This window comes from Bombus pyrosoma, linkage group LG3 (assembly GCF_014825855.1).
Source record: "Bombus pyrosoma isolate SC7728 linkage group LG3, ASM1482585v1, whole genome shotgun sequence".
In the NCBI taxonomy this organism is placed as follows: domain Eukaryota; kingdom Metazoa; phylum Arthropoda; class Insecta; order Hymenoptera; family Apidae; genus Bombus; species Bombus pyrosoma.
The window spans coordinates 9,215,714-9,241,410 of record NC_057772.1 but is presented as its reverse complement, the minus strand read 5'-3'; the positions used below and the strand labels follow the sequence as shown (position 1 = coordinate 9,241,410).

The 25,697-nt window shown below is 32.2% G+C and overlaps 3 protein-coding genes and 1 long non-coding RNA gene across 4 annotated transcripts; 2 read left to right on the top strand and 2 right to left on the bottom strand.

The window, feature by feature from the left end:
• Positions 1 to 20: 20 nt before the first annotated feature.
• LOC122566067 (phosphoenolpyruvate carboxykinase [GTP]-like) lies at positions 21 to 7,395 on the bottom strand. Its single transcript, XM_043722789.1, has 7 exons — positions 6,622 to 7,395; positions 4,313 to 4,570; positions 3,457 to 3,641; positions 2,767 to 3,161; positions 1,987 to 2,334; positions 1,587 to 1,853; positions 21 to 993 (listed from the first exon to the last, which is right to left on the bottom strand). Exons 1-7 carry the CDS (start codon positions 6,879 to 6,881, stop codon positions 535 to 537), a joined length of 2,172 nt encoding a protein of 723 aa, XP_043578724.1. The 5' UTR covers positions 6,882 to 7,395; the 3' UTR covers positions 21 to 534.
• Positions 7,159 to 9,854, top strand: LOC122566071. Its single transcript, XR_006316385.1, has 2 exons — positions 7,159 to 7,300; positions 7,389 to 9,854. It is a non-coding gene; the product is annotated as an uncharacterized LOC122566071 (long non-coding RNA).
• Positions 9,855 to 15,963: 6,109 nt separating this feature from the next.
• On the top strand, positions 15,964 to 20,240 carry LOC122565764 (PHAF1 protein CG7083). Its single transcript, XM_043722076.1, has 8 exons — positions 15,964 to 16,244; positions 16,754 to 16,836; positions 16,937 to 17,164; positions 17,232 to 17,441; positions 17,524 to 17,673; positions 17,871 to 18,035; positions 18,131 to 18,307; positions 18,431 to 20,240. Exons 1-8 carry the CDS (start codon positions 16,181 to 16,183, stop codon positions 18,626 to 18,628), a joined length of 1,275 nt encoding a protein of 424 aa, XP_043578011.1. The 5' UTR covers positions 15,964 to 16,180; the 3' UTR covers positions 18,629 to 20,240.
• Positions 20,241 to 21,083: 843 nt separating this feature from the next.
• LOC122565763 (dual specificity protein phosphatase CDC14C-like) lies at positions 21,084 to 25,472 on the bottom strand. Its single transcript, XM_043722075.1, has 9 exons — positions 25,304 to 25,472; positions 25,020 to 25,221; positions 24,438 to 24,685; positions 24,090 to 24,351; positions 23,705 to 23,834; positions 23,451 to 23,629; positions 22,891 to 23,003; positions 22,536 to 22,598; positions 21,084 to 21,385 (listed from the first exon to the last, which is right to left on the bottom strand). Exons 1-9 carry the CDS (start codon positions 25,377 to 25,379, stop codon positions 21,177 to 21,179), a joined length of 1,482 nt encoding a protein of 493 aa, XP_043578010.1. The 5' UTR covers positions 25,380 to 25,472; the 3' UTR covers positions 21,084 to 21,176.
• Between the last annotated feature and the right edge of the window lie 225 nt (positions 25,473 to 25,697).

Here is a 25,697-nt window from a genome sequence, read left to right as displayed (position 1 = left end):
AAGAACTGTAAAACAACTTGTTATCTTCTTAAAACTTTTTATTAGAAAATACATATCCAAAAATACATATCTTTCTTTAAGTTACAAATTGCTTTTTTCGCTAGTTTGCACACTATTATCCTCACACGCGATCCCTTACAAAAAATCTGTTCTTACTTTTAAGAAGTATTTTCTTATAATAAAAACGATACTGTAAAGTGTAAAGAAGGAGCATTTATTTGAAAGAGTAAACATAAAGAAAAATGTTTTAATGAATATGACAATTATGTTCGACGTTCAAGTAGAAATCGTCGTAATACTACGTTTAGGTTCAGTATAATAAAAAAACCTAACAACTACCTGTTTAATCTCGGTACGGACTACGATCTCTGTACGGATTCAATTTGAACTTTAATATGATCCTTAATTTGAGAATCTCTCTAGTCCTCGTTGTAAATACCTTACTTTTGATAAAAAAAAAAAAGAAAAAAATACAATTCGATGTACATCGATGTTAGTCAAATTTTCCACGATATTAAGGATCAAACGATTGGATTAAAGCTTATCCACGTTAGAAGCGAGACGATCGAGCTCTTCACGAATGGCTGCAGGTAAATCATCGCCTACTTGCGCATCGAAATATTCCCTAAGGTGCTCAACTTCCTTTTGCCAGAAATCTTTCGGTAAACTGAACAATTCCTCCATATCTATATTCTCCTTCAAGTTTTCCAAATTGAACGACTGTAATTTTGGTAATAAACCTATGGCAGAATCTACCGCAACGTCTTCGCCGTCGAGCCTTCGAAGAATCCAATCTAGAACGCGTGAGTTCTCGCCATATCCTGGCCAAAGGTACTTGCCATTCGCATCCTTCCTGAACCAATTTACGTGGAATATAGCTGGTAGCTTGGCATTTTTCACTTCGGTCATATTCAGCCAGTGATTGAGATAATGTCCGAAATTGTAGCCGAAGAAGGGTCTCATAGCAAACGGATCGTGCATGATTGCTTTGTCCTGATTATCAATTGTTATACAAATTAGTTTCTCAACATAAAGTTGAAATAGAGAAGCAAGATGAAGAATTTATATCTTCCTTTTAAATTTCTCAATACATTCGAGACTAGCGTATTCTAACAATAATTTTTCTGGTTGCAATCGAAAATTGGCTGATAATTAGACTGAGTATTTATTCAAATTCAGACTTTTATGAACACACAAATAAAAAAAAAAAAATGGAATCTAAGCAGAGATTCACTTCATTCATAATCGGCACTGTATTTTTGATATTTTATATAAATATTTTTGCATATTTCTGCCTTTTGTGCTTTTTCACACCTTTAAATTTCTCGTAAATGTATGTACAGAAATTCGTAGCCTACTGACAATATAAATCTTTGCAGACGACCCATGCGTTAAGTCCTCAGTCATGGATCAGCCGTCATCATTAGCTTAATAAGGGATTGCATGATTTAATAATGTCTGAATCACCGGTCTCGAATTGGTTAATAAAGTACTTTGTATAAATAGAAAATAATGATCCGAATTTAGTATAGAATAATTCTTTGATGATCCTTTTTCAAATGATTCTTCTTCGAATTATTACGTACCGTATGTTCCGCTGCAGCAGTAGCTTCAGACCTCATCGAAGCTCCAATGAAAACACCATGCTGCCAGTTTCTAGCTTGATATATAAGAGGAATACCTTCTGGTCTTCGTCCTCCAAACAGAATAGCATCGATGGGAACACCTGTTGGTTCTTCCCAAGCAGGATCGACGATAGGACATTGTTTGACTGGTGTACAGAATCTGGAATTCGGATGCGCTGCTGGGGTCCTAGATCCTCTGGTCCACTTTTTGCCCCGCCAGTCGGTGATCTATACAAATATGTTTACTTAGGAAAGTTTTAGGTAATGTTGAGTTTTTAAATTTCCTATAAATAGGAAAAATATCCGCAGTTTAATGATAAGGATTTTTTAAATACTTTCATGCGTAATAATGAATTCCTACTTCAACGTCATCGCTGATTTCTTTTTCCAATCCCTCCCAGAAGACTCCACCGTCGCTGGTTGTGGCCACATTGGTGAAGATAGTGTTCTTGAAGATAGTTCTCATAGCATTAGGGTTGGTAGCGCCATTGGTTCCGGGTGCCACGCCGAAGAATCCATTTTCTGGATTTATAGCACGGAGTCTGCCTTCCTGATCGAATTTCATCCAGGTGATATCATCTCCCACGCACTCGACTTTGTACCCTGGTAACGTTGGCTGCATCATGGCTAGGTTGGTCTTGCCGCAAGCACTGGGGAACGCTGCAGTAATGTAACGCTTTCTACCTTTTGGATTTGTGATAGCCAGTATCTACAAAAGGTAACTGATACAGAATCTTAGGCGACTAATGTACTTGCAAATGCCAAGTAACGATTGAAACTGTTTATAAGAATAATAGTGAAGTTGTCACTGCTTTGATATCTTAAAAACTAAAAATTTTTAGTTTTATTTAAAGTGTAGGTTTTGATATTTATGACAATTGTCTTATCTATGTTAATCTATATTGTGAGTCTTGATGTTCAAGACATACACAAAATTTCCTTTAACTATATTATATCAATTTAGTGTTTAAAACAATTGCTTTTAATTTATATTAAAAACGAAGCTTAGTATTTGAGATAATTGTTCTTAATCTATATGATAGTAATCTCTATAAAATTAAACTTTGATACAATTGCCTTTAAAGGTTTCAACATATTACATGCAAGGTGAAGTTGCGAATTATTATACAGTGTTACGTACGAGCATATGTTCTGCAAGCCATCCTTCATCCCTAGCAATAGTCGAACCAATTCTCAGAGCGAAACACTTTTTTCCAAGCAAAGAATTGCCACCATAACCGCTACCGTAAGAAACTATTTCATTCTTGGCTGGTTTATGAAGGATGATGGTCCTTTCAGGATCACAGGGCCAGGAAGAGTTAACTTCAACCTTGGAGTCGCTTTTTGGTACACCGACAGAGTGCAGACATTTGACGAAATCTTCATTGCCAAGGGTTTCTAGGACCTTTTTCCCCATCCTGGTCATTATCCTCATGGAACAGACGACATATGCGGAATCTGTGATTTCTATTCCAATCTTTGACAGAGGTGAACCCATTGGACCCATGCTGAAGGGGATGACGTACATTGTTCGACCTGGATTATTAAAATGGAATTATAAGTTTGTTTTATTTACTAAATTGATTAACTCAGATTAACTCGACATCAGTATTTAATTATGAATCGGTTATTGCTTGATTATCAATCAATCCTTGGATTGTAAGTAAAATAATTTTTCGATTAGAAAAGTGAATTATGAAATAGAGTTTGAAGTATAAAATAATCGTTTGTTCCAAAATTAGGTAAAACCAGTAGGGGCAATCTTAGCAAAATATGCCGGTCTCGGATGTGTTAAGGAATTAGATGTATTTTTTCAAGGTTTTGGAGTTACCTTTCATACATCCTGGGAAACGTTCAAGAATAGCTTTGTCCATGTCAGCCGGAGAAATCCAGTTACCCAGTTCTCCGGTAACACCGTTACGTGGAGTAGGAATAGTATCGCGTTTGCAGTCGGTGCAGATGGACGTGCATTTCTCGACGCGTGCTACGTCCGCTGGATTCGTTCTAGCAAGCCAACTAAAAGTCCAATTTATATTACGTTAATTATGTACATTGAAAATTTCCTTTCAAATAGCTAGGGAATTTTCATTAGAATTTTGAGAGTATAGAAAAATAGCTATTAGTCCTCCGTCTGCAACCTTATTTTTGCTGGCATCGTCTGCATACTGTGTTCTTTAACAACAAGTCCAAGCAGATTTTTTTAGATTTTTGAATTACAAAAAGATCTCCAAAATTCTTAAATAATTTTCTAAGTTTCTAGAATATCATTGAATAGTTTTTATTGTTACACGTTACCTTAATTTTATTAAGCAAAGCAAAATTTAAACAAAAACAGATATGAAAAAAATGGAAAACCACTTTAAATTACTGGTCGAAAACGGCCTATTATGCAGATGGAGGGTTAAAAATTCGCATTTTAATTATCCTTTTACAGCTATTTTACCAATACTTTCTATTTATATACTTGTCATTATTATCTTTTACTTGATAACTAGCTCATATCTTGAAAAATATTTTGAAAATTTCCTAAGCCTTATGTTGCTCAATTATATCTTCAAATCCTTATGACAGACAGACGTTATTTAAGAAAATATTGGCAAATGTCCAAAGAACGACTGCTCAAAATAACTTACGTATTCAAAGAATTTCCTAAATTTGATATGCTCTCGTATGAATTAAACACGTACCAGTTTTCATATTTTGGTAAAGCCGATATTGTTCCATTCTTTTCCATAAGCTTCAACAGATGATCGTACTCTGCATCGCTTCCATCGCAAATGTAAATGTCCTTAGGACAGCAAAGGGATGCACATTCCTCGACGTATGAACAAACTTTTGGAGCAAGGGGCTCTGTCAGTGTATTCAGCAACGGTATCTTCCCTATATAATCGTAACTGTTGCTGATGGATGGATTTTTCGCCACATTGGTGACCAACGTGGACACTCTGTAAAATAAAATGAAAATTTAAATACTCTTAACGCTTATTAAATATTTCACATTCAAATGCTTAGATTTTTATATCTTTCTTTTAATCCTTTTACTTTTTTTTTATAAATACATTCTCTTGAGAGATATTAATATTTTTTAACGCATTTCCTTTGCGATATTCATTCTATGAATTCGAAGTACTCTACGCTACTCTACTTAACGCATGAAAGCCTAATCACTAGCTTTGGATCAGCGTAACAGATCTTATATAGGGTGTCTCACAGAGTGTCTGTTAATAACTTTTACTTTATCACTATAGAAACATTGATTAAAGGAAAAAATGAATTTTTACATTGCTATTTTTCATTGCGATATTTCGTGAAGTAACAACCTGTCTCTATAGATCAAAGTATGATCGAGAGTTACCCGTTTACTTTTCATTGATGATGTTGAAAAGGATCTCGCAACTTTCATGCTGTTGCATACCGTACATGAAAATGTACCCTTTCCTTTTACCGGCAAACCTGTTGCCTTTATAAGTACATGCTGCAACTGCATTTAAAAAATTTTCATGCTTCGACGAACATACATAGTTTAGAGTAGACACTATGGAGTACTTTTCTGTTAAAAGAAAAGTAAAAGCATGACGAATACTTTACACGTTACTATTATTTGTCCACATCGAAAAGCAACATAGAAGCTTCGTTATTTAGAAATAGTTGTCAACTAAAGAAAATGTAATTGTCTAACTAAAAGCAATTTCTTGTAATAAAAGGATAATAATGAAATTGTATTCGTTTAGAAAATATTCGTAACAAAGAAGTAGAGAAAGGAGATTTTAAATAAACGACAATTTTTCAAACATAAAAATTAACTGGGATGTAAATGGTAATAATCTCATAATAAAATATAAAGTTACATTATTAAATTAAAATAATAAAATGTGAATGAATTAATGTACAAAGGTGCGCCAGTTTCCGGAAGTGGCAGATCAATTAATTAACATATTAATTAATATATTCTGTGTTGTCTTTACTAAACATCATCGCTTTATCTCAGTTATTCCGTAGACACTATGACGGCACTAAACTATATTTAGAAAACCTATTTTGTATAATTATTACAATTTAAAAACAAAAGTCAGTCGCAGACGATAAAAAGTGATGTTTGCCTTCTATAGAAAAATAGCATTAATGATACTGTAAATAAACAGTGCATGCAAATTACGCAACGATGATGCTGTTGTATTGGATATTATGATACATTATGCAATAGCAGTCAAATAGAGTCAACTGAATAGTTTCTATGCTAATAGTAAGTTTCATATCTATCTCTCATTGTTAGAATCATTTTATGCAGTAATTGCTTCGGAATTTTTCCAGTCTCTGACCCAAATTGATTCCTCTTTTAGAAATGATTTAAAAATAATATAATTTAGTTATACATACTTATGAGAGAATTTGGGACATGTATTATAATTTTGCGTGATACTTGAATCGTATCTGCAGGATGTTTAAACTCTTTATGGTATTGCGAACCATAATGTTTTGAATTTTACTTGAAAGTTTTTGTAACGCACTCGTTATTAGTCGAAATATTTATCCAATTCAGTCTTATTTATCTCAAATAAAAAATACCAAATGATCACAAAGGATTTATTTAAATTCTATTTCAAAATTTTATTGAAATTTTTCCCTTCTCGAAGAATCTACTTTTAAATATCAATTTAAAACGAGAAATCAAGTAATCTCATCTTCTTTCCGATTTTACTCCGAAACTTCGTTAAAAGAGCAACTCAAATATTCCTAAAAAAAAAAAATAAAAAATAAAAAATACCAAGTAATTCCATCTTCCCCTCCAATTGAAAAATTTCATTAAAGTTCCTAAAAATAAACTCAAACATCCATTGAAAGAAAAAGGAGGAATCAAATAACTTGGTCTTTCCTACAAATTTCAAGTTCGCTTCAATACCAACCAGCAAACGATCTTCCAAAACACTCACCGCTCATCATCAAGTTCTCTAAACGCAACCAGGATGACATTTCTTCATCCGAGTATCATACTCACCGCGGATAATACACGTCGATCGCGTGCGGCATCTCTGCAACGTTTGGAATAGTTCGATGGCTCAAAATCGCGAATCCTGCTATCTTCTGTTTGCTCCCAGAGACGTTAACACTATTGATCGATCCAAAATATTGAAGATTCTTCGAGCTGCCGATCAACGATCCTCTGACGGAAGCTGCAGCTATGGATATGCTTCTTGAAGTGCGGAAACTGGTGCTGGCAAGATTCGACCAGCGTATCGGATCGATTCTCGGCGACATGTCCTGCGTTGCTCGCTTTTATACGATCGACAAGGATTTCGCGTGAGCCCTAGCGATTTGCCCCGCGGATTGGCTGTATCTACTTCCGGTGAACAAAGTGGGGGATCGATGCGGAACGCCGGCGGAATCGGCGACGGACTTTGGGTCAGTCCGCTGTTGACGCGGTTCTTCGCCTTACCGATTGTCGCTATCCAGACTTGATCTTAAACGATCTTTGATACTTGGCTTCTTTATAAAAACGAAGGGAAACGCCGTGGGAATTTTAGAAGAAGAGTTTCTTACCGATTCTCCAGAAACGTAAGATTATTTTTAAACGAACTATTTAAAGGAAGATCCTCGATATTTCGCTTCCTTATAATAATGAAGATAAACGCTGAAGAGATTTTAGAAGAACTTCAAAAGAATCTCAATTATGAAACGTAAGATTATTTAAAAGAAGATTATTACTTCGAGAAGAAAGGTATTTAAAGCTTGAATTATTCAATGATGATGGAAGATGTTCTTCAGGATCCTTTGACGTCTATCGATCGAGCGAACGGTGACACGATTGATGGAGCAAAGACGTCGAACGTGATTGATCGAGCCTTCTATATTCTCTATCTCGTGACAGTCTGGTGACAGCCTTGAAGTCGTCTTGAGGTGAACATACGAAGAGGTTTTATGTAGTAGTAGATACTTAGCAAGTAGTAAGCCGTGAATTCGTAGCGGCAGATGTATGAAGCTAGCGATAATGGTCGACGACACTTAGAAACAAAGGAAGGAATGAACTATTTAAAGAGGAACATAACGCACTATTACGCGGTTTCGAATGCACTGCACCCGGGTGAGTCGATCGAAGTAAAAGTAATCGCGGCACCGTGATTGATCGGCCCACGCGTTGCATTAAAACGAAATCGGTTGCAGTGGCCGTGTCGTTTTATATTGAAACCGTTACCCGCCACTCGTTCTTCTATTTTTGCGCCAACACTTTCCCTTTCCTCTATCTAGCGCAGCATGCGACGCGACGCGACGTCGCGAAAGACCAACAATGTGCTCTCTCGCTTTTAATTATCTGAACGGAGTACCTTTGTACGGGTTAAATATCGTCTCGAGAAACGATTAATAATAAACTTTGTTTATATCGAGTGGAAACGACGTAGCATCAAGATCGTAAATATCAAGTATTAAGTGGCGGCGGTCATTGATGTACATCGTTTAGCTTAGGATTGTTTTAACGTTGTAAGAGTTTCGTAGGAGTATCTTGAGATGTACAGGTATCATTCGTACATAGATTTTGCAATTATGACCCCTTTGTCAATATCTTTCAGGCTCCAAAATTACACATGAAAAAGAATCGTTAAGAATCGTTATCAAAACGATCGACGAACAGCTCAATTTATGATCGATCGGGTTATCCCCGACTATTATCGAGCGACTTTTTATCATTGATCTGCGCTAATGCATCGAATGCATGTTGCATGAACGTTGAAAGGAAATAAGAGATAAAGATTGTTTGATATTTTTGGATTATTGAGTAATTTGAGATTTGGAGAAATGATATTTGACAAATTGAATTATTAAAATTCTGATTATTATATGCAGTCGCACGAGGGAATTAACTGTATGTAAATAAAACACTTGCTATATTGTAGTATTAAAAAGTCGTAAGAATTAAGATTTTCAAGAATAGCGTTTAACAATAACGAACGAGCAAGTTTTATGGATATTTTTAAATTTGCAACTTTAAAGTCTTTGAAATGTGCGTGCTCAAAATGATTTCGAATTTCAACACATTTGCACTGAGGTGTGACAAACTGAATATACGATAGCGTAATTTGATTACTGTAGTTGAAGTCCATAAAATTGTTCAAGAATTAGGAAGATGTAGTAATTTGCTATAAAGAACGGCACGCCAAAATATTTAGATAGATCGATATATTTTCTGTTTCGTAAAGATCAATAAAATCCAACGATTGCTCGACCCGACAATGGTCGATTAGAATTCCGCCAGTTTCAAACGGTACCAGCTCGTCCGAGGAACAATTAAATTGCTTATAAATGAACGTTGGATCGATTTGGATCGTGATGTACGTATCTAATCGATGGGATAATATGTAGTTCAAAGTATAAACAGTAGAACACTGTCAGAATTGCTGTCCTAAATGAATCAATTCTGATAACGTGAAGCAAAAAACTTCTCTGGAATCTTTGCTAAAACTTCCAATTGCACAATAGAGAACGGAATATTCTCTAATGTTATCAAATATTATTAATCGCATCATTTTATATCTATCTAAGAGTCCAATTTTAAATGGTAGCTAATATAAATTATTAATAAAGTTGGCAATATAATTAATGATATGATATTGTAAGATAATACGAAAAATCAAACATATATTTGCATGAAACGATCTTATAACGAATGTTAAATCGTTTTCTCTTTGTGTCAACCAGTCCTTGGCACTTTATCCGCAAGATAATTGATTTTTCTATTGGTTAAGGGAACAGTGATTAGGATAGGATTTTCTATTAACTCTGAAATCAATAGAGCGTTCGCCTAATAATTTCTATCAAATCGCTGCCTTGGTGAATATGTTAATCGTCGCTGTTTCTATCTTAAAGATTAAAACTGATAAAATTCTAATTTTCCTCTGGCTCAATCGCTAAAGATTTAGATCATTTTCTTATTAAATATTACGATAACTATTCCAAAAACAATATTTAGTTTTGAATTGCGTATCAAATTAATCATAATTAAAAATTTTCGATCCTCGATCCAAAACATCTTTCTTTAATCACCAATCATCGAAATTCCTCGCAAATACGAAACTCACTGTTAAATATACGGCTAAGTACGAAAGTTCATTGTCAACATAACGTATACTATGGATATAACGAATATATGATCTTTAATTTTAATAACAAGAAACGACGGAAAAATAGATAAAATAGCGTTTTCGATGGTAAATAAAGTCTAATATATTTTTCCCTAAATCATGTCAATAGGTTTTCTCGTCCCTCATACTTTATCGCGAAAAATGTGGCATTCGCGAATTATCGCGGTCAGACAGTGAACTACGGACCAGGCTACAGGCAACGAGATGCATTCTGCATGTTCATTTATAATGGGATCAAAAAATGAATAGAGAGTTGCTACAGCTGAGCATGATAAATTTACCAACAAAGATTGCGATCGTTTGGTCATCGTATTTTTCTTATGAATGACTTTTTTTTGTTTAGCGATTATTGTTTTTATAATAATGAAGAATATTAATAACTTGTGATAAAATTAATATTGACTTTTGATCATACATATCCATTTTCTTTCATTATGTCACTTATAATTATAATCTACAATATTTTCGCAAGTTCCACAATGAACCGTTGCATCAAAATATTATTTCAATTTTATTATTAGACATTCAATCCATTAACAGGATTTTATCTCGTTAAAATTTCATTTCCTTAATGCAACCGTTTAATTATAATCGTCTTTAATATATATTTAGGTACGTGTAAAAGTCGATAGTTCTATTATTAAATAACATTTTCTAGATACCATATTACATGTATTGCGATGTTTTATATCTTCGGCAACATAATAATTTGGCAAATGTAATTTTGATGCAAAAGTATGTACATATAATTGAAGAAATATAAATTAATATCGATTATACAGAAGAAATCGATCGAGCTGGCTCTTCCAACGTTCGGAGAAAGACAACATCGAGGCGAGATTACTGGGAGAAAGAAATTATGTTCAAGCATTGTACTTTGATCTAAGCTGTCCACTATATGCGATTCATACAACATTATTGTTTACAGAGACTTCTCGAACAACATCGCACTTTGTTTGGACTTTGCGGACCCGGATTGCCATTAATCAATCCAGAGAACGATTAATTTTCTGGAAGAATCATTGACAGAAAAGTTTTAAAGGTTTCCCCCAAGGAAAGCCAGACATTAAATATCGTATTTATTTATATGTACATACTTGTGACCTATATCTCCGGTACAAGTCAGCCTCTGATAAATCGATTATTTAATTCCTTTTTTTATAAATATCAGAAAACGAGGTAGCATCGTATGTTTTGAAACAAACTGAGTTACATTCTGTTCAAACGAAGTTGAGTCAAGGTTAAGTCAAGTTTAATCATGTTGAATTAATTTAATTTTAGAGCTAAGTCAGATTGTGTTTGAATTTCATTAAATTGAATTACAGCTGAGTCAAGTTGCGTGAAAGTAAGTTAGACGATGTCAATTTGAACTACATAGAATTAGAATCGAATTAAGTTGAATTAAATAGAATCAGATTGCATCAAATTGAAATAGATTGGATTATCCTGACTTTATATTAAATTACATTATGTTAAATTAAGTTTAAATTGAATTAGATTCAGTTTGAGCTAAGTTAAGTTGAATTACATTGAGTTAACATTTACTTAAAAAGTTAAATTAAACTAAGTTATACCATAAACTGAATTAGATGGAAATAAATCGACTTAAACTAATTTAAATCGATTACATTGTGAAATCAGTTACACTGAATCGACTTACGCTAAATCTAACTTGCATTAAGTCGAGCTGTTTCAAACAAAGTGCAACTGAGTTAAATTGAAATTGCTTATACGTTCAACTGCCTGCAAACACAGCAATCGTATACTTCATGATTTTGTTGCAATGATTTATTTAGCTAATGTCTCATTTCAAGGTAACATTCAACGAGTTTATCAACATCCAGCATTTTTTTTCACCCCGTCCGATTAATTAATGATTAGCCCAGTGGTGTTTGCGTGTCTGCGCGAGCCAGACCACGGAATATAACACGAAGAATCTCGCGAAACCATCGGGAACGATAAAAGGATCATGACCGAATGCTTTTTCAGCTGAGTAGAGATAACAGCTTTTGTATTTCAGCCACTCACGTTGCGTGCACGTTGTTCCTTTTTTATCGGGGAAAATTTTTTTCCCCGAACAGCTAAGGCTTGCTGATCGAACTCTTATCCCTTGTATAAAATGCTACGTATTAACGTCACAAAATTTCTTTTCTATCTTCGCGATATAAGAAGATTATTCATCGATGCATCGAGATGAGCGGAAAAAGACAAAGAAAGGTTCGTAACGACAAAACAGTAGCTCGCTTATGCTAATCGAATGCGTACAGGTGTGTAAACAAGTCTTGAATGGTGCACGAATTGCCCAGAAATTTATGAAGAAATCTAAACGATATTTATATCGTTTATCAGTCAAATTACAAACATAAACAAAGAAAGATAACAGGCACGAAGATGAATTTTTTTTTATCACCTCTTCCATCATTTTTATCGATAAATATTTTACTGCAACAAAAAAGATCAAAGGGTAATTGAGAGTAATAAAATACATTTTCAGATTGATTTCAAATACAAATACAATCATAACAATCGAGTCACATAACAGTGTTGATGAAATTTCAAAATGTTTCACATAACACACATGATAATATTCATGAAAGGTATCTACAAGCGGACGAATCTTTTCACGAGTCAGACTACAAAATTGAACCGTGTTAATAAAAATAATGTTGTAATGTTGCAAAGTCCTCTTACCATGTCATTTATCGATGTTTACGTATTGATGAGATACGTAGTTGGTAAACAATAACGTGATTTTTTTACGTTTTATTTATTGTTTTTTGTTTCTTCACAATCTTGCTGTTATATGTATATATAGTTCAATAGATACAGTTTCATAGTTTTGGTAACGTTCTTTCTCGATCCACGAAGATCCTATGTCAAGAGTCATCGATGAAGCCGGATCTTTTTAGTAAAAGAATGTTTACGGATCAAGATGAGACGTTTGTACCATGTAACATTGATCTGCGTATTTTGTTTACCTGACTCTTTCGTAAAGTTGATACCGTGGACCTTGTCCTGTCAAGCAATCATGTCAATTGATTCGAATTAATAGGTATATTTTAATAGGATGCTAGAAAGAATAGAACGCGATTGCGTCCAACAAAATTGTACATAAATAGTTATAGATATATTGCGTTCAATCTCGTATTAGATTTATTAATAGTGGTTTTGTAAACACATGAGAATATTAATTATTTTGTTTCGAGTTACCACGTATGCTGGTTCATTTTTTTTTTACAATTCTAAATAAAGGAGTAGAAAACATATTCGATTCTTTAGCGACAGTATAGCATTGAGGTTAATTAATTTGTAAAGATTTATTGTATATTAAACTAATTACATTTCTTACTACTACTAATACTACTTATACTAATTTTTACATTACATTACATTACAACTTTACTAGTTTTTCCATTTAAACTATCGTCGAATCGTATTCTTTTTATTCAGATATTCCTAAGTCTTTTTACGATGTTTCTTCAAATAATTTTATTTTCTATTTGAATTCCAAATTAAGTACGTTTATTCAGTTTTTATATTATATGTGCATTTACTAACATTTTCCCTAAAAATAATTAAAAACTAATTGTATAATGTAGTACAGACTTGAATAAGTATCTCAAGGTTTCCTCAAATCTTTTGAAAATCTAAAACAGCAAAAACATTGCTCATGAGAATATTAAAATATCGTTTGTTATATATTTAGTTCCTATAAATCTTCATCGACTATATTTTGAATCTAATAGGTTCTTTTCACTTTTATCTATTATATGCTAAAATATCCTCCTTTAGTCGTAAAGTGACATTAAGATCAGAAAATTAACAAAGATACTTTTACTTGTGGTCTTCGTGTAACAACTAAATAAATGTAGTTCTTGAGAAAGACAGATAGAATCGAAGATGAAATTGAAATAAGAGTCATTGTGTTTTGGTTCGAATGAATTCCTCGAAATCGCTCGTCTCTTATCGCCTTCATTCTTCCCCTTTTCATCTTTTTCTCATATTTTTCTAGACTTCGATAGCTTCGACCCGGTGTCACAGAGTTATCGATATATTTTGCATAAACATATACAATATACATAATACGGAACGCATACATACTCGGAGAAAAGCCACGCGTGGCTTGACGTTTCTGGAGGCTCGACTATGTAGCGCATGATATGGTTATCATAATTGATTGCATAACATGGTGGGCACGACCGCGCGATGTATGCACCAACAACCGTTTCACGAGGAAAAAGTATTTCAATCGTAACAATAGCGTTTTGTTAGAACTTGTAACTTTACCGAGCGTTATTCACATTCTTCAAATGCTTTCGTTCGTTTTAAAATTCTTTCAGGCGACCGATAAATTTATCTGTAGTTTCCACCAATAATAGTAATTATATAGTTTCAAATATCTTTCGAATGTAACAATAATTGTATAAGATGAAAATATTCCCGTTGTAATGGCCATTTAGTGTAACTCTCTTAGCTTTACCAAGTAGGTACGATTCACATTTTTCAAGTATTTTACTTGGTTTTAAGATTCATTCAGAGAATGATAAATTTATCTCAATTGTTTACTAACGATGACAGTTAGTTTCGGATAAATTTATAATATTTATTGTAGTGATGGTTTTATGCAGCAAAAGTATTTCAGTGCTGCCTTTTGTAACTATACTTTATTGGGTTTTTAGAAAGAAGGTTTATCTATTTTGATTCACGTTGATCGCAAAATCTATCTAATATTGATTAATATTGATTTCAAATAGATTTATAATTTCTATTATTTATTCAGTAGAAAGTTAGAAATTTCTTTGTATCAGAGTAGAGACATTGATCTTCCTATAAAAATAAAAAGGTGCATTTGTGAAATCTTAAGCTTCGATAAAGGACAGTCTAAACAAGATTATCTTTTTATTTACAGTTTTTAGTTCACGCATAAAATATACACATGATCTTTATATTTTTTAATTTATCAATTCGTAAGCAGAATCTCTCGCAGACTGTTATCTTAAGACCGCACTTTGTTATCCGGATGATTTTCATTAAGAATGCGTCATATATATTTCAGGAAAGATTATTTTATGTTTTGACTATCTTTTGCGTTACATTCTCAAATTTCCAATATATTTATCACAAACCTTGATACTTTCCATAAAATGAATTTTTACAATCAAGAGGCTTTTTGTTTACATCACATTATTTCCTCCTTTTTATGAAGAATCGAAGTATTTTATAAATAATCGAAAAATTTTTCTATATATTTTCTTCATTTCTTTTCTATTATAACAAAGTATGATTGAAACGACTCTTTCATGCAAAGATTTCCAATTGTTCTATCGAAAGTTCTTTCGTGTATTTACGATCGTAAAACCCCCCATGGCGTGGGTTAACAAAGAGTACAAGATTCTATTATCTATGACCTTTAACCCCGACATCTTATAATAAAGGGAAGTTGTATCGTTTTTATTGCAAACTTGCTAAATCGAGTGTTCTTTGTCCGCTTATTAAGAATCTTGTCTATTATTCCAAATTTATTTCGTTAAACTTGATGAAACTTAGAATATAATAAAATAAAAACATTTCGAGGAAAAAGGAAACAGGAAACAATTCCTGTTGGAGGATTTTAAAAAAGATAATAAAAAGAGTAAATATTTACTACTGAATTAAATTTGAATTAAGAAAGATCTCAGACATGTTTTACAATGCGGATCTCGTAATTGGAAACACGTGATTGGTATCGCGGCGCGAATGAAGAAAAGATACGCCAACATGATTAGCATGTGATCAATGAAAATAATACGTAATTCGCTTACAAATTAAATTATTTTCTCGTATATGCTTTATTTACAACACGTATAATTACATAAAACTTCTCAATCAATATTTCCAATTTTCCAATGTCGATATACATTTTTTTAAAACAACAAATATATCACGACATAACGTAACATCGTCTACATTAAAATTACAAAATCAAACATCTTGAATAAATAGCAAAGTAATTATTGTAATTATTGTAAGTAATTATTGTTAATTCAAATTTTTGTTGTTTCTAGGAAAAGGTTTTTGAAGCAAAATTCAAATATTCGCGCTACTAATTTTAGCCGACGGAGTCGCATGTGTGGCGGCATCTAGAGCGAGAGAAACAAAGTTTTTCTTCGAAATAGCGACATTTCCGTACACAGTCGATAGTCTGATTCTGTTTCACGTAATTCGCGGCACGTATCAGCTGTTCGGTGACAGTTCGCTAGCAGTGAGAGTAGAGTGTTGAGGTTTATTGTTTAGGAAAGCAATATGGCTATCTGGTGATTAGTAACAGTGCGATACGTAGACAAAGGAACAACGCAGTTCTCATGATATTTGGAGACGCGTGGTGCATTCTGTTTTAGTTTAATTTATAAAAGTAAGGGAAATAACAAAAGGAATCGGTTAGAGATGTTGGAACTCGAAGTAGTGCCCGAAAGATCCCTCGGCTGCGAGCAGTGGGAATTTATTTTAGGCAAGTGACGAAATACTCGCGATGTATCGCGGCTACGTCGTATTACGCGTAATTTTACGATCATCAAATTAATTCATAATAATTTGGAAAACAAACAGAGAACTTCTGTTATACTCTCTCCTCTTTTTCAAATTGAACTTTATTGATGTTGTCGTCATGTCAGCATTCATACTTTGCTATTTCATTCTATTTGTAAACACCTCGTTTGACAATCGCGCGTAAACAAAGAAAATGGTGATCATTATAAATATTTTGTTGCTTATTATGTAATTGTTTACACGTATTGCCTCGCTATTTGGACTTTTGCTGCTGGATTGTCAATTAATTGGCTAGTAATTAATTGGAAATTCACGCTTTAATAAGATATCACTTTATAAATAGATATGAGTTTAATGGGAGTCATGATATTATTTGAAATAATTATGTTGATGCGCATATAATTTAATATAAGCAATTCATGAAATAATGATAATGTGTGGTCTACTTTTAAGAAAGAGTTATTCTTACAGGCATGCATTTTTCCCAATCTGTATCGATAATACAATCCCAAGTGGGCATTATAAGGGGAGTACAAGTACTTTATAGTGATAGTGTAAGTATATATTGATAAAAATTAGATTTATATGTTATTATCATATTCTTTACTTTAGCATAATTAATGTGGAATTAAATTGTATGTTTTATACATGCAGAATCCTTTAGATGTAGATTTAGTAATAAACTTACCTCATGATGGAGTTCGGCTTATATTCGACCCAGTGGTGCAAAGGCTCAAAATAATTGAGATTTATAACATGAAATTAGTTAAACTCAAATACTGTGGTTTGCCATTCAATTCACCAGAGGTTTTGCCATCTATTGAACAAATTGAACATTCATTTGGAGCAACCCATCCTGGTGTTTACGATAGTGATAAACAAGTATAGTATTTCCATTTATGTAAACGATTAGTAAAAATCTGTGCAATCAAATAATGTTGGTTTTTAGGTATTTGTGTTAAATTTCCGAGGACTATCGTTTTACTTCCCCATTGATTCAAAGTTCCAACCTGGATATGCACATGGATTAGGATCATTGCAATTCCCAAATGGAACATCTCCCCTTGTGGCAAAAACAGCTATTTATGTTGGTAACATGGGTGCTGGAGGTGGAAGCGATGAGCATAACTTAAAGGCACCACCACCACCTCTGCCACTTGTAATTATTTTTTGTTGGTGTTATAGAACAGGACATACGAATATCTAAGCAAGATTAATATTACATAATCACATTTTGTTAGGTTTGCTATCATAACAATTTGTATTTAGAAAAGGCAGATGTCATGAGAGACAAAATGCGTACACGAGGTCTTAGATTGCACCTTTTCACAGAAGGTAGCTCTGTAACAAGGGTATTACTGGAGCCAAAAAAACGCTGCTTAACCAAAGAGGTTATATTTTATAATTTAGTTTGTAGTAGAATTTTTACTCCAAAGTATTGTATAGCCTAAATTTCTTTAAACATTGTAAGTGCCCTTTAAAGTGAGCTGTATGGTCATTATAGCAATGAGAAAGTTTTTAAATTTATAACAATTGAACTTTGCTCTATGCTGTGTTCTTATTTTTTGTACAACATACACAATTATAGGTGTTATTTGGTGACACTTGTGAAGATGTGCTGAGTGCTTTGGGAGCACCATCTCGAGTCTTTTTCAAAGCCGAGGATAAGATGCGCATTCATAGCCCTCACGCACACAAACGCGATAAAATAAGACGGTCGGATTTCTTCTACAACTATTTTACTTTAGGATTGGTACATTTTTCTCTTAATAACTATTCCATACTTCAAAAAAGTAAATCAGCAGATCGAAATATATATATATCTAAACATTCTGTCATTTCTTGTAGGATGTTTTATTTGATGCCAAAACCCAGTGTGTTAAGAAGTTCGTGCTACACACAAATTACCCGGGGCATTATAATTTTAACATGTACCATCGTTGCGAGTTTTCTTTAACTCTTCCACCAGAAAATAATTCCACCGAATCTGGGAAACTTATAGATGTTTCCCCTTCTCCAGTTACGGTACGATATATTTCTGAATGAGATGTTTAGTTAAAACAAATAATAGCAGTTTCAACGAGTCTTTGATAAATGTTTGATAAGTGTTTGAGATTAAGATAATTTCAACGATCGTTTGTTTTTTAGATCACTGCCTATACGAAATGGGATAGAATAAGCGAACAGTTGAAGGCTAGTGCACGGCCAGTAGTATTGAACCGTGCTTCCTCGACGAACACAACAAATCCATTTGGGTGTACGTTTTGTTATGGTATACGCGACGCGATCGTCGAAGTCATGGCGAATCAACACATCGCGAGTGTAACTTTATACAGAGCTGTGTGACCTTGATAATTTATACAATATGGTGCATTATAAAGCGCTCTTTGAGGAGCAATTGATGGAATGATGTTTTTGAAAAGATGAAAACAAACAAAAAATAGGCATGTTTCAACTCTGTCGGAAATTGCATAACATCACCTTTGAAAAAAGACTGTATGATGCAAAAAGAAGTAACGGGAGTGCAAATGCATGCAAAATCCTGATGCAGTTTCTTTTTTTTTTTTAACACTAACGTAACAACATTGAAATAGTGAGAACTTTACATAAAAACAAAGAAAAAAAAGAGAGGGAGATTACGAAGGATGCAATGATGGTTTAAAGCTCAGAAAATCAAGGGATATCATTTTGAATATCATGTATTGTTGCTTGTAACGATATACATAAATCTTTTTCCCTGGAATATCCAAACCCAGAGAAATAAAACAAAACAAAATAAAAAAAGGAATAAATATCACGAAAAAAGCAAAAAGACGATCAACTAAGGGGTACAAGTGTCTGCAATATTCAATAATATCATATTTAATATACTGTTTTTATCTTTTGGTTATAAGTTTTAAATATAGTTAAAAATTAAAAAAAAAGATCTTGCGTGAGCGATGAATATTGTAATATCTGAGCTCTATAATAAAAAGAAAAAAAAAATATGAAAGGGGAGTAGTTTCAAAAGATAATAAGAATTTTGATAGTTAATGATAAACCTATGATTATAACAACAGTAACGATTAATAACACATGACAGTAAAATATTATAATGTGCTTAGTGCAAATAAAAAAAATGATATCTAACTTTCGAGAAACCAAAATTTTTTAACGCGTGTTTAAGATAACAGACAAATAGAAACAAAAAAAGATAAATGATGACACAAAAGCGATGTTTTGGGTACACAAATTAATAGGCATAATATATATTATACATATTAGAATGGCATTATCCATTCAATCTGTGCAGAATTGAATGTAAAACCGTAAGTCTATCAAAAAATGATAAAACTATGCACTGAATAACAAAAAAAGTATTTATCAGAGCTGGAGGAATTAAATTCATGGCCTGTTTTTTACGCTTTTATCTATCAAACTCTTATCATTGTGATACGTGACGAAAATTCAAAGCGCAATACATTATGTAATATTTAAATTGAAATATTTAAATAAGTTACTTCTTTGCATTAACACAAACAAAGAACAGAAGAAAAAGAGAAAGGATAATTAACTAATTACTTTCTTATACAATTTTTGTGGCGTTACATAATTCTTGTGATTATAAGTGTACTCACAAAACTGAATTAGTCTTTAATCTTTTAGTCGCGTAATATGGAATACTATATCATGAATTTGTCACTAGCTTACGATGCCAGAAGGAAAGTTCTTTTCGTTTCTTTTTCTATTCTATAAATTCGAGATTTCACGTTGATGTTAAATTGCACAATTGTATATACCCTGTATGAACTTGTTTCCTGCTAATCATAGGGTATAAAAGCGAATATGTTTTATGTATCATATAAACTTTGATAGTTGATAATCTACAGCGATTATAAGATCTGTAATGAGTAATAATCGTAAAATATAAATAACAAAAAATGCGTTCGAGATTGGAGCGCGAAGTATGAACGATGAATTACTTTGATTGTCACTTTTAACTGCACAGATTCGTGACGATTTTCCTTCCTGTTTACCGAATTAGCAGAAATTTTGTGGTCCATGATTTATGATATAAATCTCTGTAAATTGTACCCTTCTGTTTCCACCATTGGACACAGATGATATTTCCTTTAAAGTTCAAACTTGAAATATCGAATGATCTCAATATATATATATATCAAGATTCGATAGGGATTCAAAAGTGAAAGCGATGGAATAAATAATGTTGTTGAAGAAAAGTGCTAATTGACGCATAATTGTACAAAAAAAGCTTTAAGAGACGCGGATCTGCGTGTTGATCTGCAGTTGTTCTTGTTTCTCAAAATCCTATTTTGATGGAATATCTCCCGTTTTTGTCGAAACAGTTTTGCGTGGAAATTATTTTCAAGTAAATATATAGAGCATAAAATTCTCTAAACAAGCTTCATTGAAACATTCACCGATGCAATAACACATGTTCAAAAAAGAAAAGAAAAGGTAGAATTAAAATACAGAGGAAGAGAAAATCAGTGGATCTTTTAGAAATTGTATTCTCTATATAATTATTTCTGATAATTCTTCCCGAGAAATCTCTCTATTTAGTTTATACAAGGACGAATCATTTTGTATTGAATGGATTATAAAATCATGTAAAAAAATTTTCTATAAATCATTTTTCCTTCAATATTTCTTTTAGGCTTTACTGATCCTCGTGTATTTTCTTTTCAAAAAATTATATATATATTATATATATATTAATTAATATTATATATTATATTTTAATATTATATATTAATTAATATTATATATTAATTATAAAAATATATATATTTTGTATGGTTTGAAAAAATCTCAATTATAATTCAAATTAAACTAGGAAGAAGTAAATTTCGTGTTTGAACGAAATAATTTCTTTTCTTTTATGTTTACTTACTTATTTCCTTCGACGCGCGTTTTTCAAAACGTCCAATCCATGGGAGATGCAATTCTTTTGTCGCGACTCTGAAGTTCGAGATGATTTGAATTTGTTCATTTTGATTTCGTTTAGTCTATCTCCTTGTGTCATAATATATGGATCCGTAGCCCTGTATTTCTGTGGAGTTCGTTCTGAATCGTCTGTCCCGCGGAAATTTCTTAATTTTCCTATGCGCAAAAAAAGAAAAAAAATTTTATTATAATATCTGCATAGCATAGGACAAAATTTATTTATTTATTCAACGATGTAGATTAGTTACATAGCCTAAATTCTTTTTTATATTCTTCAAGTTTGTAGTTTACCTTTTATACATGCACTAAAAGATACCTTTACAATGACTGCATAATTCAAGTTCCATCGTAGTGTCGATAAATAACAAGAAAATTGCATAAGACAAAGAACACTACCACTACGTTAGAAATTGTAAATTAAACTAATTGAAATTGGATGCGCGCGCAGAATGCTCGGTATGAGATCTATTGGCGCGAAAACTTGTTTTATTGATATTTTCCTTTAAACTCATAATATTCGCTGAAATATATTTTAATGATTCCCTGTTATTTTCTGAGTCGTTAGTTCTCATAAATAATTTTATTTTAATTTAATTTCGATTCATTATTAATTCCAATTCATATTGGTTGCGCGCGTAGCTATCGATAAATATGAAGTATTGAATAATCGACAAGAAATTGATAATGATTGTTCTGTAAATAAATGTGTTCTTACGTTGAAATCTTATAAAGATACATTTTGTATTAATTTTTTGTTTCAATTTCTATGATTATTTCATTCGTTAAGGTATCATAAGCGTTAAAATTGTATATACTTCTACGTGGTAAGAAATCTCGATCGATTAGTAATCGAAATTGAGATGCGCGAGCATGTTCTGAAGCAGTTTTGGCGCGCGATTGTTCTTTCTGCACGCTTCGACGTACTCTTGAATTTTTTCCTAATTTTACGTTACAAATGACGCCAACACTCTTTCATAATGAGGATTTCAACTACTATGGTTTGTATAAAGGTATAATAATATAATTCAATAGCTTTTGTAATGTAACAGAGCAAAATATTATATGTTAGTTTTTCAAGGTCAGCAGACCTATACTAGAATACCAAAGATTTACTGAAATTTCGATGTAATTATATGAAATTAACTTAGAAACATAATTTTCAATTAGAAAAGAATACTTTGTTAAAAAGTGTAATGTACTATGTATATGTATTACTTTATATCGGTTATATAGAAGCATATTTTTACTTGTGTTTTTTAAAAATTAAGAAATAAAGTACGAAAATGATAAAATATTGAATAAGTACCTAAAATTCTCGTAAATTTCGTTTTGCCTTTTTTCTCTATCGGCAGACTATCGTAGTTTGGTTCTGAAACAATACAAATTTACATTGAAAAATTTCCACCGTAATTTAATGTAATCCTAACCCTAATTTAAAATTAACATTTTTCACCATTTTTTTTCTCTAATTATTTTCTTTTTTTAGATCATCATTTTCTCATCAAAGCAGAAATTGAAGATCTTCGATGTAAGGGTTGGATTGAAAATTACAATTTTCATAGGTAAAATCTTTACTAGCCTCTAATAAAAAAATCTATTGCTTGTATACTCTTTTCTTATACGATCATTGGTTGATTTTAGGCAGATACGTAAAGTCCTACCTGTGCAGCCTCCATCAGGCATGTAGTGTATTTTCTTTTCCAACTTGTTTGCGATCGAATATATTCCGCGTTTATGGTGCAATATTACATCACCATCGCCATAATACTTCAGTCTGTGAACGATACATCACCATGATGTATATAGGTATGTACTGAATATTATTTATACGTCAAGTGTTCCTTTTTTATTTTTCATTAAAAATTAATAGTAAGAAAGGCAATTCCTCTCTGTATTAACCCTTTCAAGACGGATTTTCTTTCAATAATAAATGCAATGATATAACATACGGCAACAATATAATGCGATAATATAATAATAATAAATTAAATATAATTTTTAAAATGAAATAATTTCAATTTACAACGAGATCCTATGCTTTAATGAACTTCAATGATGCCAGAAAAATACAAATTATAATGATTCAGCGATACTTAACAGTTACCTTGAAATATTTTGTCCTATCAGTTTCTAAAGGGTTAAGGTTGTTTTTTTGATTCAGTGATCAAAAATCTTTATTGCAATATTACTATTTATATCTAATAAGAGAAATATGAATTACTTATATTGTTGACCAGCGTTCAACAAATTTTTCTCTATATTTTCTAACCAGGCTTGTTGGTGTCCAATAACGGAACCAGGTCTGCAAATCCTTATCCAGGCAATAGCTTCTCTTGCCGTCATTTTATAATGCTTTATTAAATATGCGGCAATTAATGAACCTGTCCTTCCTAATCCAGCCTGAAATATGAAATATTCATATGGTAAATAAAATTTGAAGATAGATTAGAAAATTGTTTAAAAACTTCAAATAACTTTGCAATGAACTGCTATTGGACCGCTGGTATTTTCGCTTAGTTGCAAAAATTCATTCAGTATTCTTCTCGGTGGTACCGTGCCGTCTGGCATGAACATATCGTAATGCGTGATCCCTACATCGGTGAATCTATTTTTAAAGCATCACTTTAATTTCATTCTAAACTTAGAGTCATAACAAATTATGTAATCGTATAATATCTGAGAGTTTCAGGGAAATATAATTCTTTCAGTATTAATAGAGTAATAAATCTTAAAGATTAGGAAATAGTCAATATTTGCAATAAATAATGTAGTTCTTCTACAATTAGATAATCTTATAGAATTTTTGAAAATCATCAGTTGAAATTATTAAGAACTCTGTGATTATAGATTAGATTTGTACCTCGATGCACTGTATGCTTTCTTATTCAATCTGACCACGGCTGTGACTTCATTCTTTAAAAAGTAATCAATGTAGCACTCAGGTGGATGATAAGGTGTGCCTGGTTCCGTACTTGGACCAACGAAAGCCAGGAACTTTTGTGGTACCATCCAATTTAAGGCACCGTTTCTCATGTCCTCGTACTTTTCATACTCAACCACATCAAAGTCGCAAAAATTAAAAAAACCGAAAGAAACTGCTTTTTTAAGCGCGTTCAAGCAATCTATTCTTATAAAATAGATTATATAAGATTAATTTCAATTAGTAGAATTAATTTTCCAGTTTATAATTTCCACGCTAAATTATCACCTGACAAATGAATACTATAAATTGCTGATCCCATAGAGGCATCTCGAAATGGCTTTATAGGAATTTCACCTCCCATAAAAAGAATGTTGTAAGCTTCTCTTGGACTTTTGTTCAGGTATAATACCGCGTAAGAGGCAACCAGATATGCGGAATTTGCCCTTTTGTGATCTCGTTGTGATGTATAGTGCACGATTTGTCTATGCTCATTTCCTGGGCTCTCGAGCTTCTTACTTACTTTGCAGCAGTATCTGTAAAAAACATTATTAACAGTATTACGATTCGATAGTAGTTCCGATGTTTTCAACCTTATTACAATTATTTGTGAATTTGTGGATTTTTATTCAATTATTTTTATTTAATTATACAGGCTATATAATATCGTATAATTTGTATAACAGTATAATTAAATACGAATTTTCTTAATTATACAAAAAATAATTCTATGAAACTATTATTTCAAATTTTGTTTTTTTTTCATATAATTATAAATTATTACAGACATGGTGGACACTATCAGAAGATAATACTCGAGGGACATATGAAAATATTATTTGGAAGTATAAAAGGATTTTAAATTCTTACTTGTATAAACAGGCGAGGTTTAAAGGGCCAAAATCGTAGTAAAAGTTATTGTAAATTAGCTCGTCATCGATTGTAAAGAAATGGATATTAGATGTGCTTTTTACATCCTTTCGACCGTTGTATAACGTTGCAAAATAGAATTTGTCTTTTATATATTCACAGATATAAGTAACGTCTGGATGTTTATAAACTGTAGTAATTTCTAATAGAAAAAGGTTAATATAAGATAATACAGAAAGAATACAAAACAAACAAATTTCTGTCAGTATTCATCTCGTAAGTACCATCTGGGTTGATGTTTCTATTATCGCAAGTATGATAGTTTCTTTTCGAGGCTGCATAACTTTTTTGTTCATACATGATGAAAGGATATCGAAACGTGCTCTTCCTACAAGCGCAATTATTTTCTATAAACCACACACCTTGTATGACAATTAAACAATACCATGTTTTAACCTTGATAAATCATTTGTAAATTATATGAAAATTATTATCGTCGAAATTTCCTTGTGATTGGTCATTGATTTTTAAAGATGTCCTAGTCATATCTTGCACAGAAGACAATATGCTTCTTTTTAATTTATTATCGTGATATGCATCAACTTGGGGATAGTGTCATAGATTTGTCTGTTTTGTTGTCAAAGATAGTTTTTGATTACAAAATTGTAATTAACCAAA

Coding starts and splice junctions, on each gene's coding strand:
- LOC122566067 (XM_043722789.1), bottom strand. CDS start 6,881: ATGTCGCCGAGAATCGATCCGATACGCTGGTCGAATCTTGCCAGCACC. Junction 3,642..4,312: donor TTACCAAAATATGAAAACTG/GTACGTGTTTAA, acceptor TTGGACTTTTAG/TTGGCTTGCTAGAACGAATC. Junction 1,854..1,986: donor AAATCAGCGATGACGTTGAA/GTAGGAATTCAT, acceptor ATATTTGTATAG/ATCACCGACTGGCGGGGCAA.
- LOC122565764 (XM_043722076.1), top strand. CDS start 16,181: ATGTTGGAACTCGAAGTAGTGCCCGAAAGATCCCTCGGCTGCGAGCAG. Junction 16,837..16,936: donor AAGTACTTTATAGTGATAGT/GTAAGTATATAT, acceptor TTATACATGCAG/AATCCTTTAGATGTAGATTT. Junction 18,308..18,430: donor TTTCCCCTTCTCCAGTTACG/GTACGATATATT, acceptor TTTGTTTTTTAG/ATCACTGCCTATACGAAATG.
- LOC122565763 (XM_043722075.1), bottom strand. CDS start 25,379: ATGTATGAACAAAAAAGTTATGCAGCCTCGAAAAGAAACTATCATACT. Junction 22,599..22,890: donor GCCTGATGGAGGCTGCACAG/GTAGGACTTTAC, acceptor GTATTGTTTCAG/AACCAAACTACGATAGTCTG. Junction 21,386..22,535: donor GAAATTTACGAGAATTTTAG/GTACTTATTCAA, acceptor TTTTGCGCATAG/GAAAATTAAGAAATTTCCGC.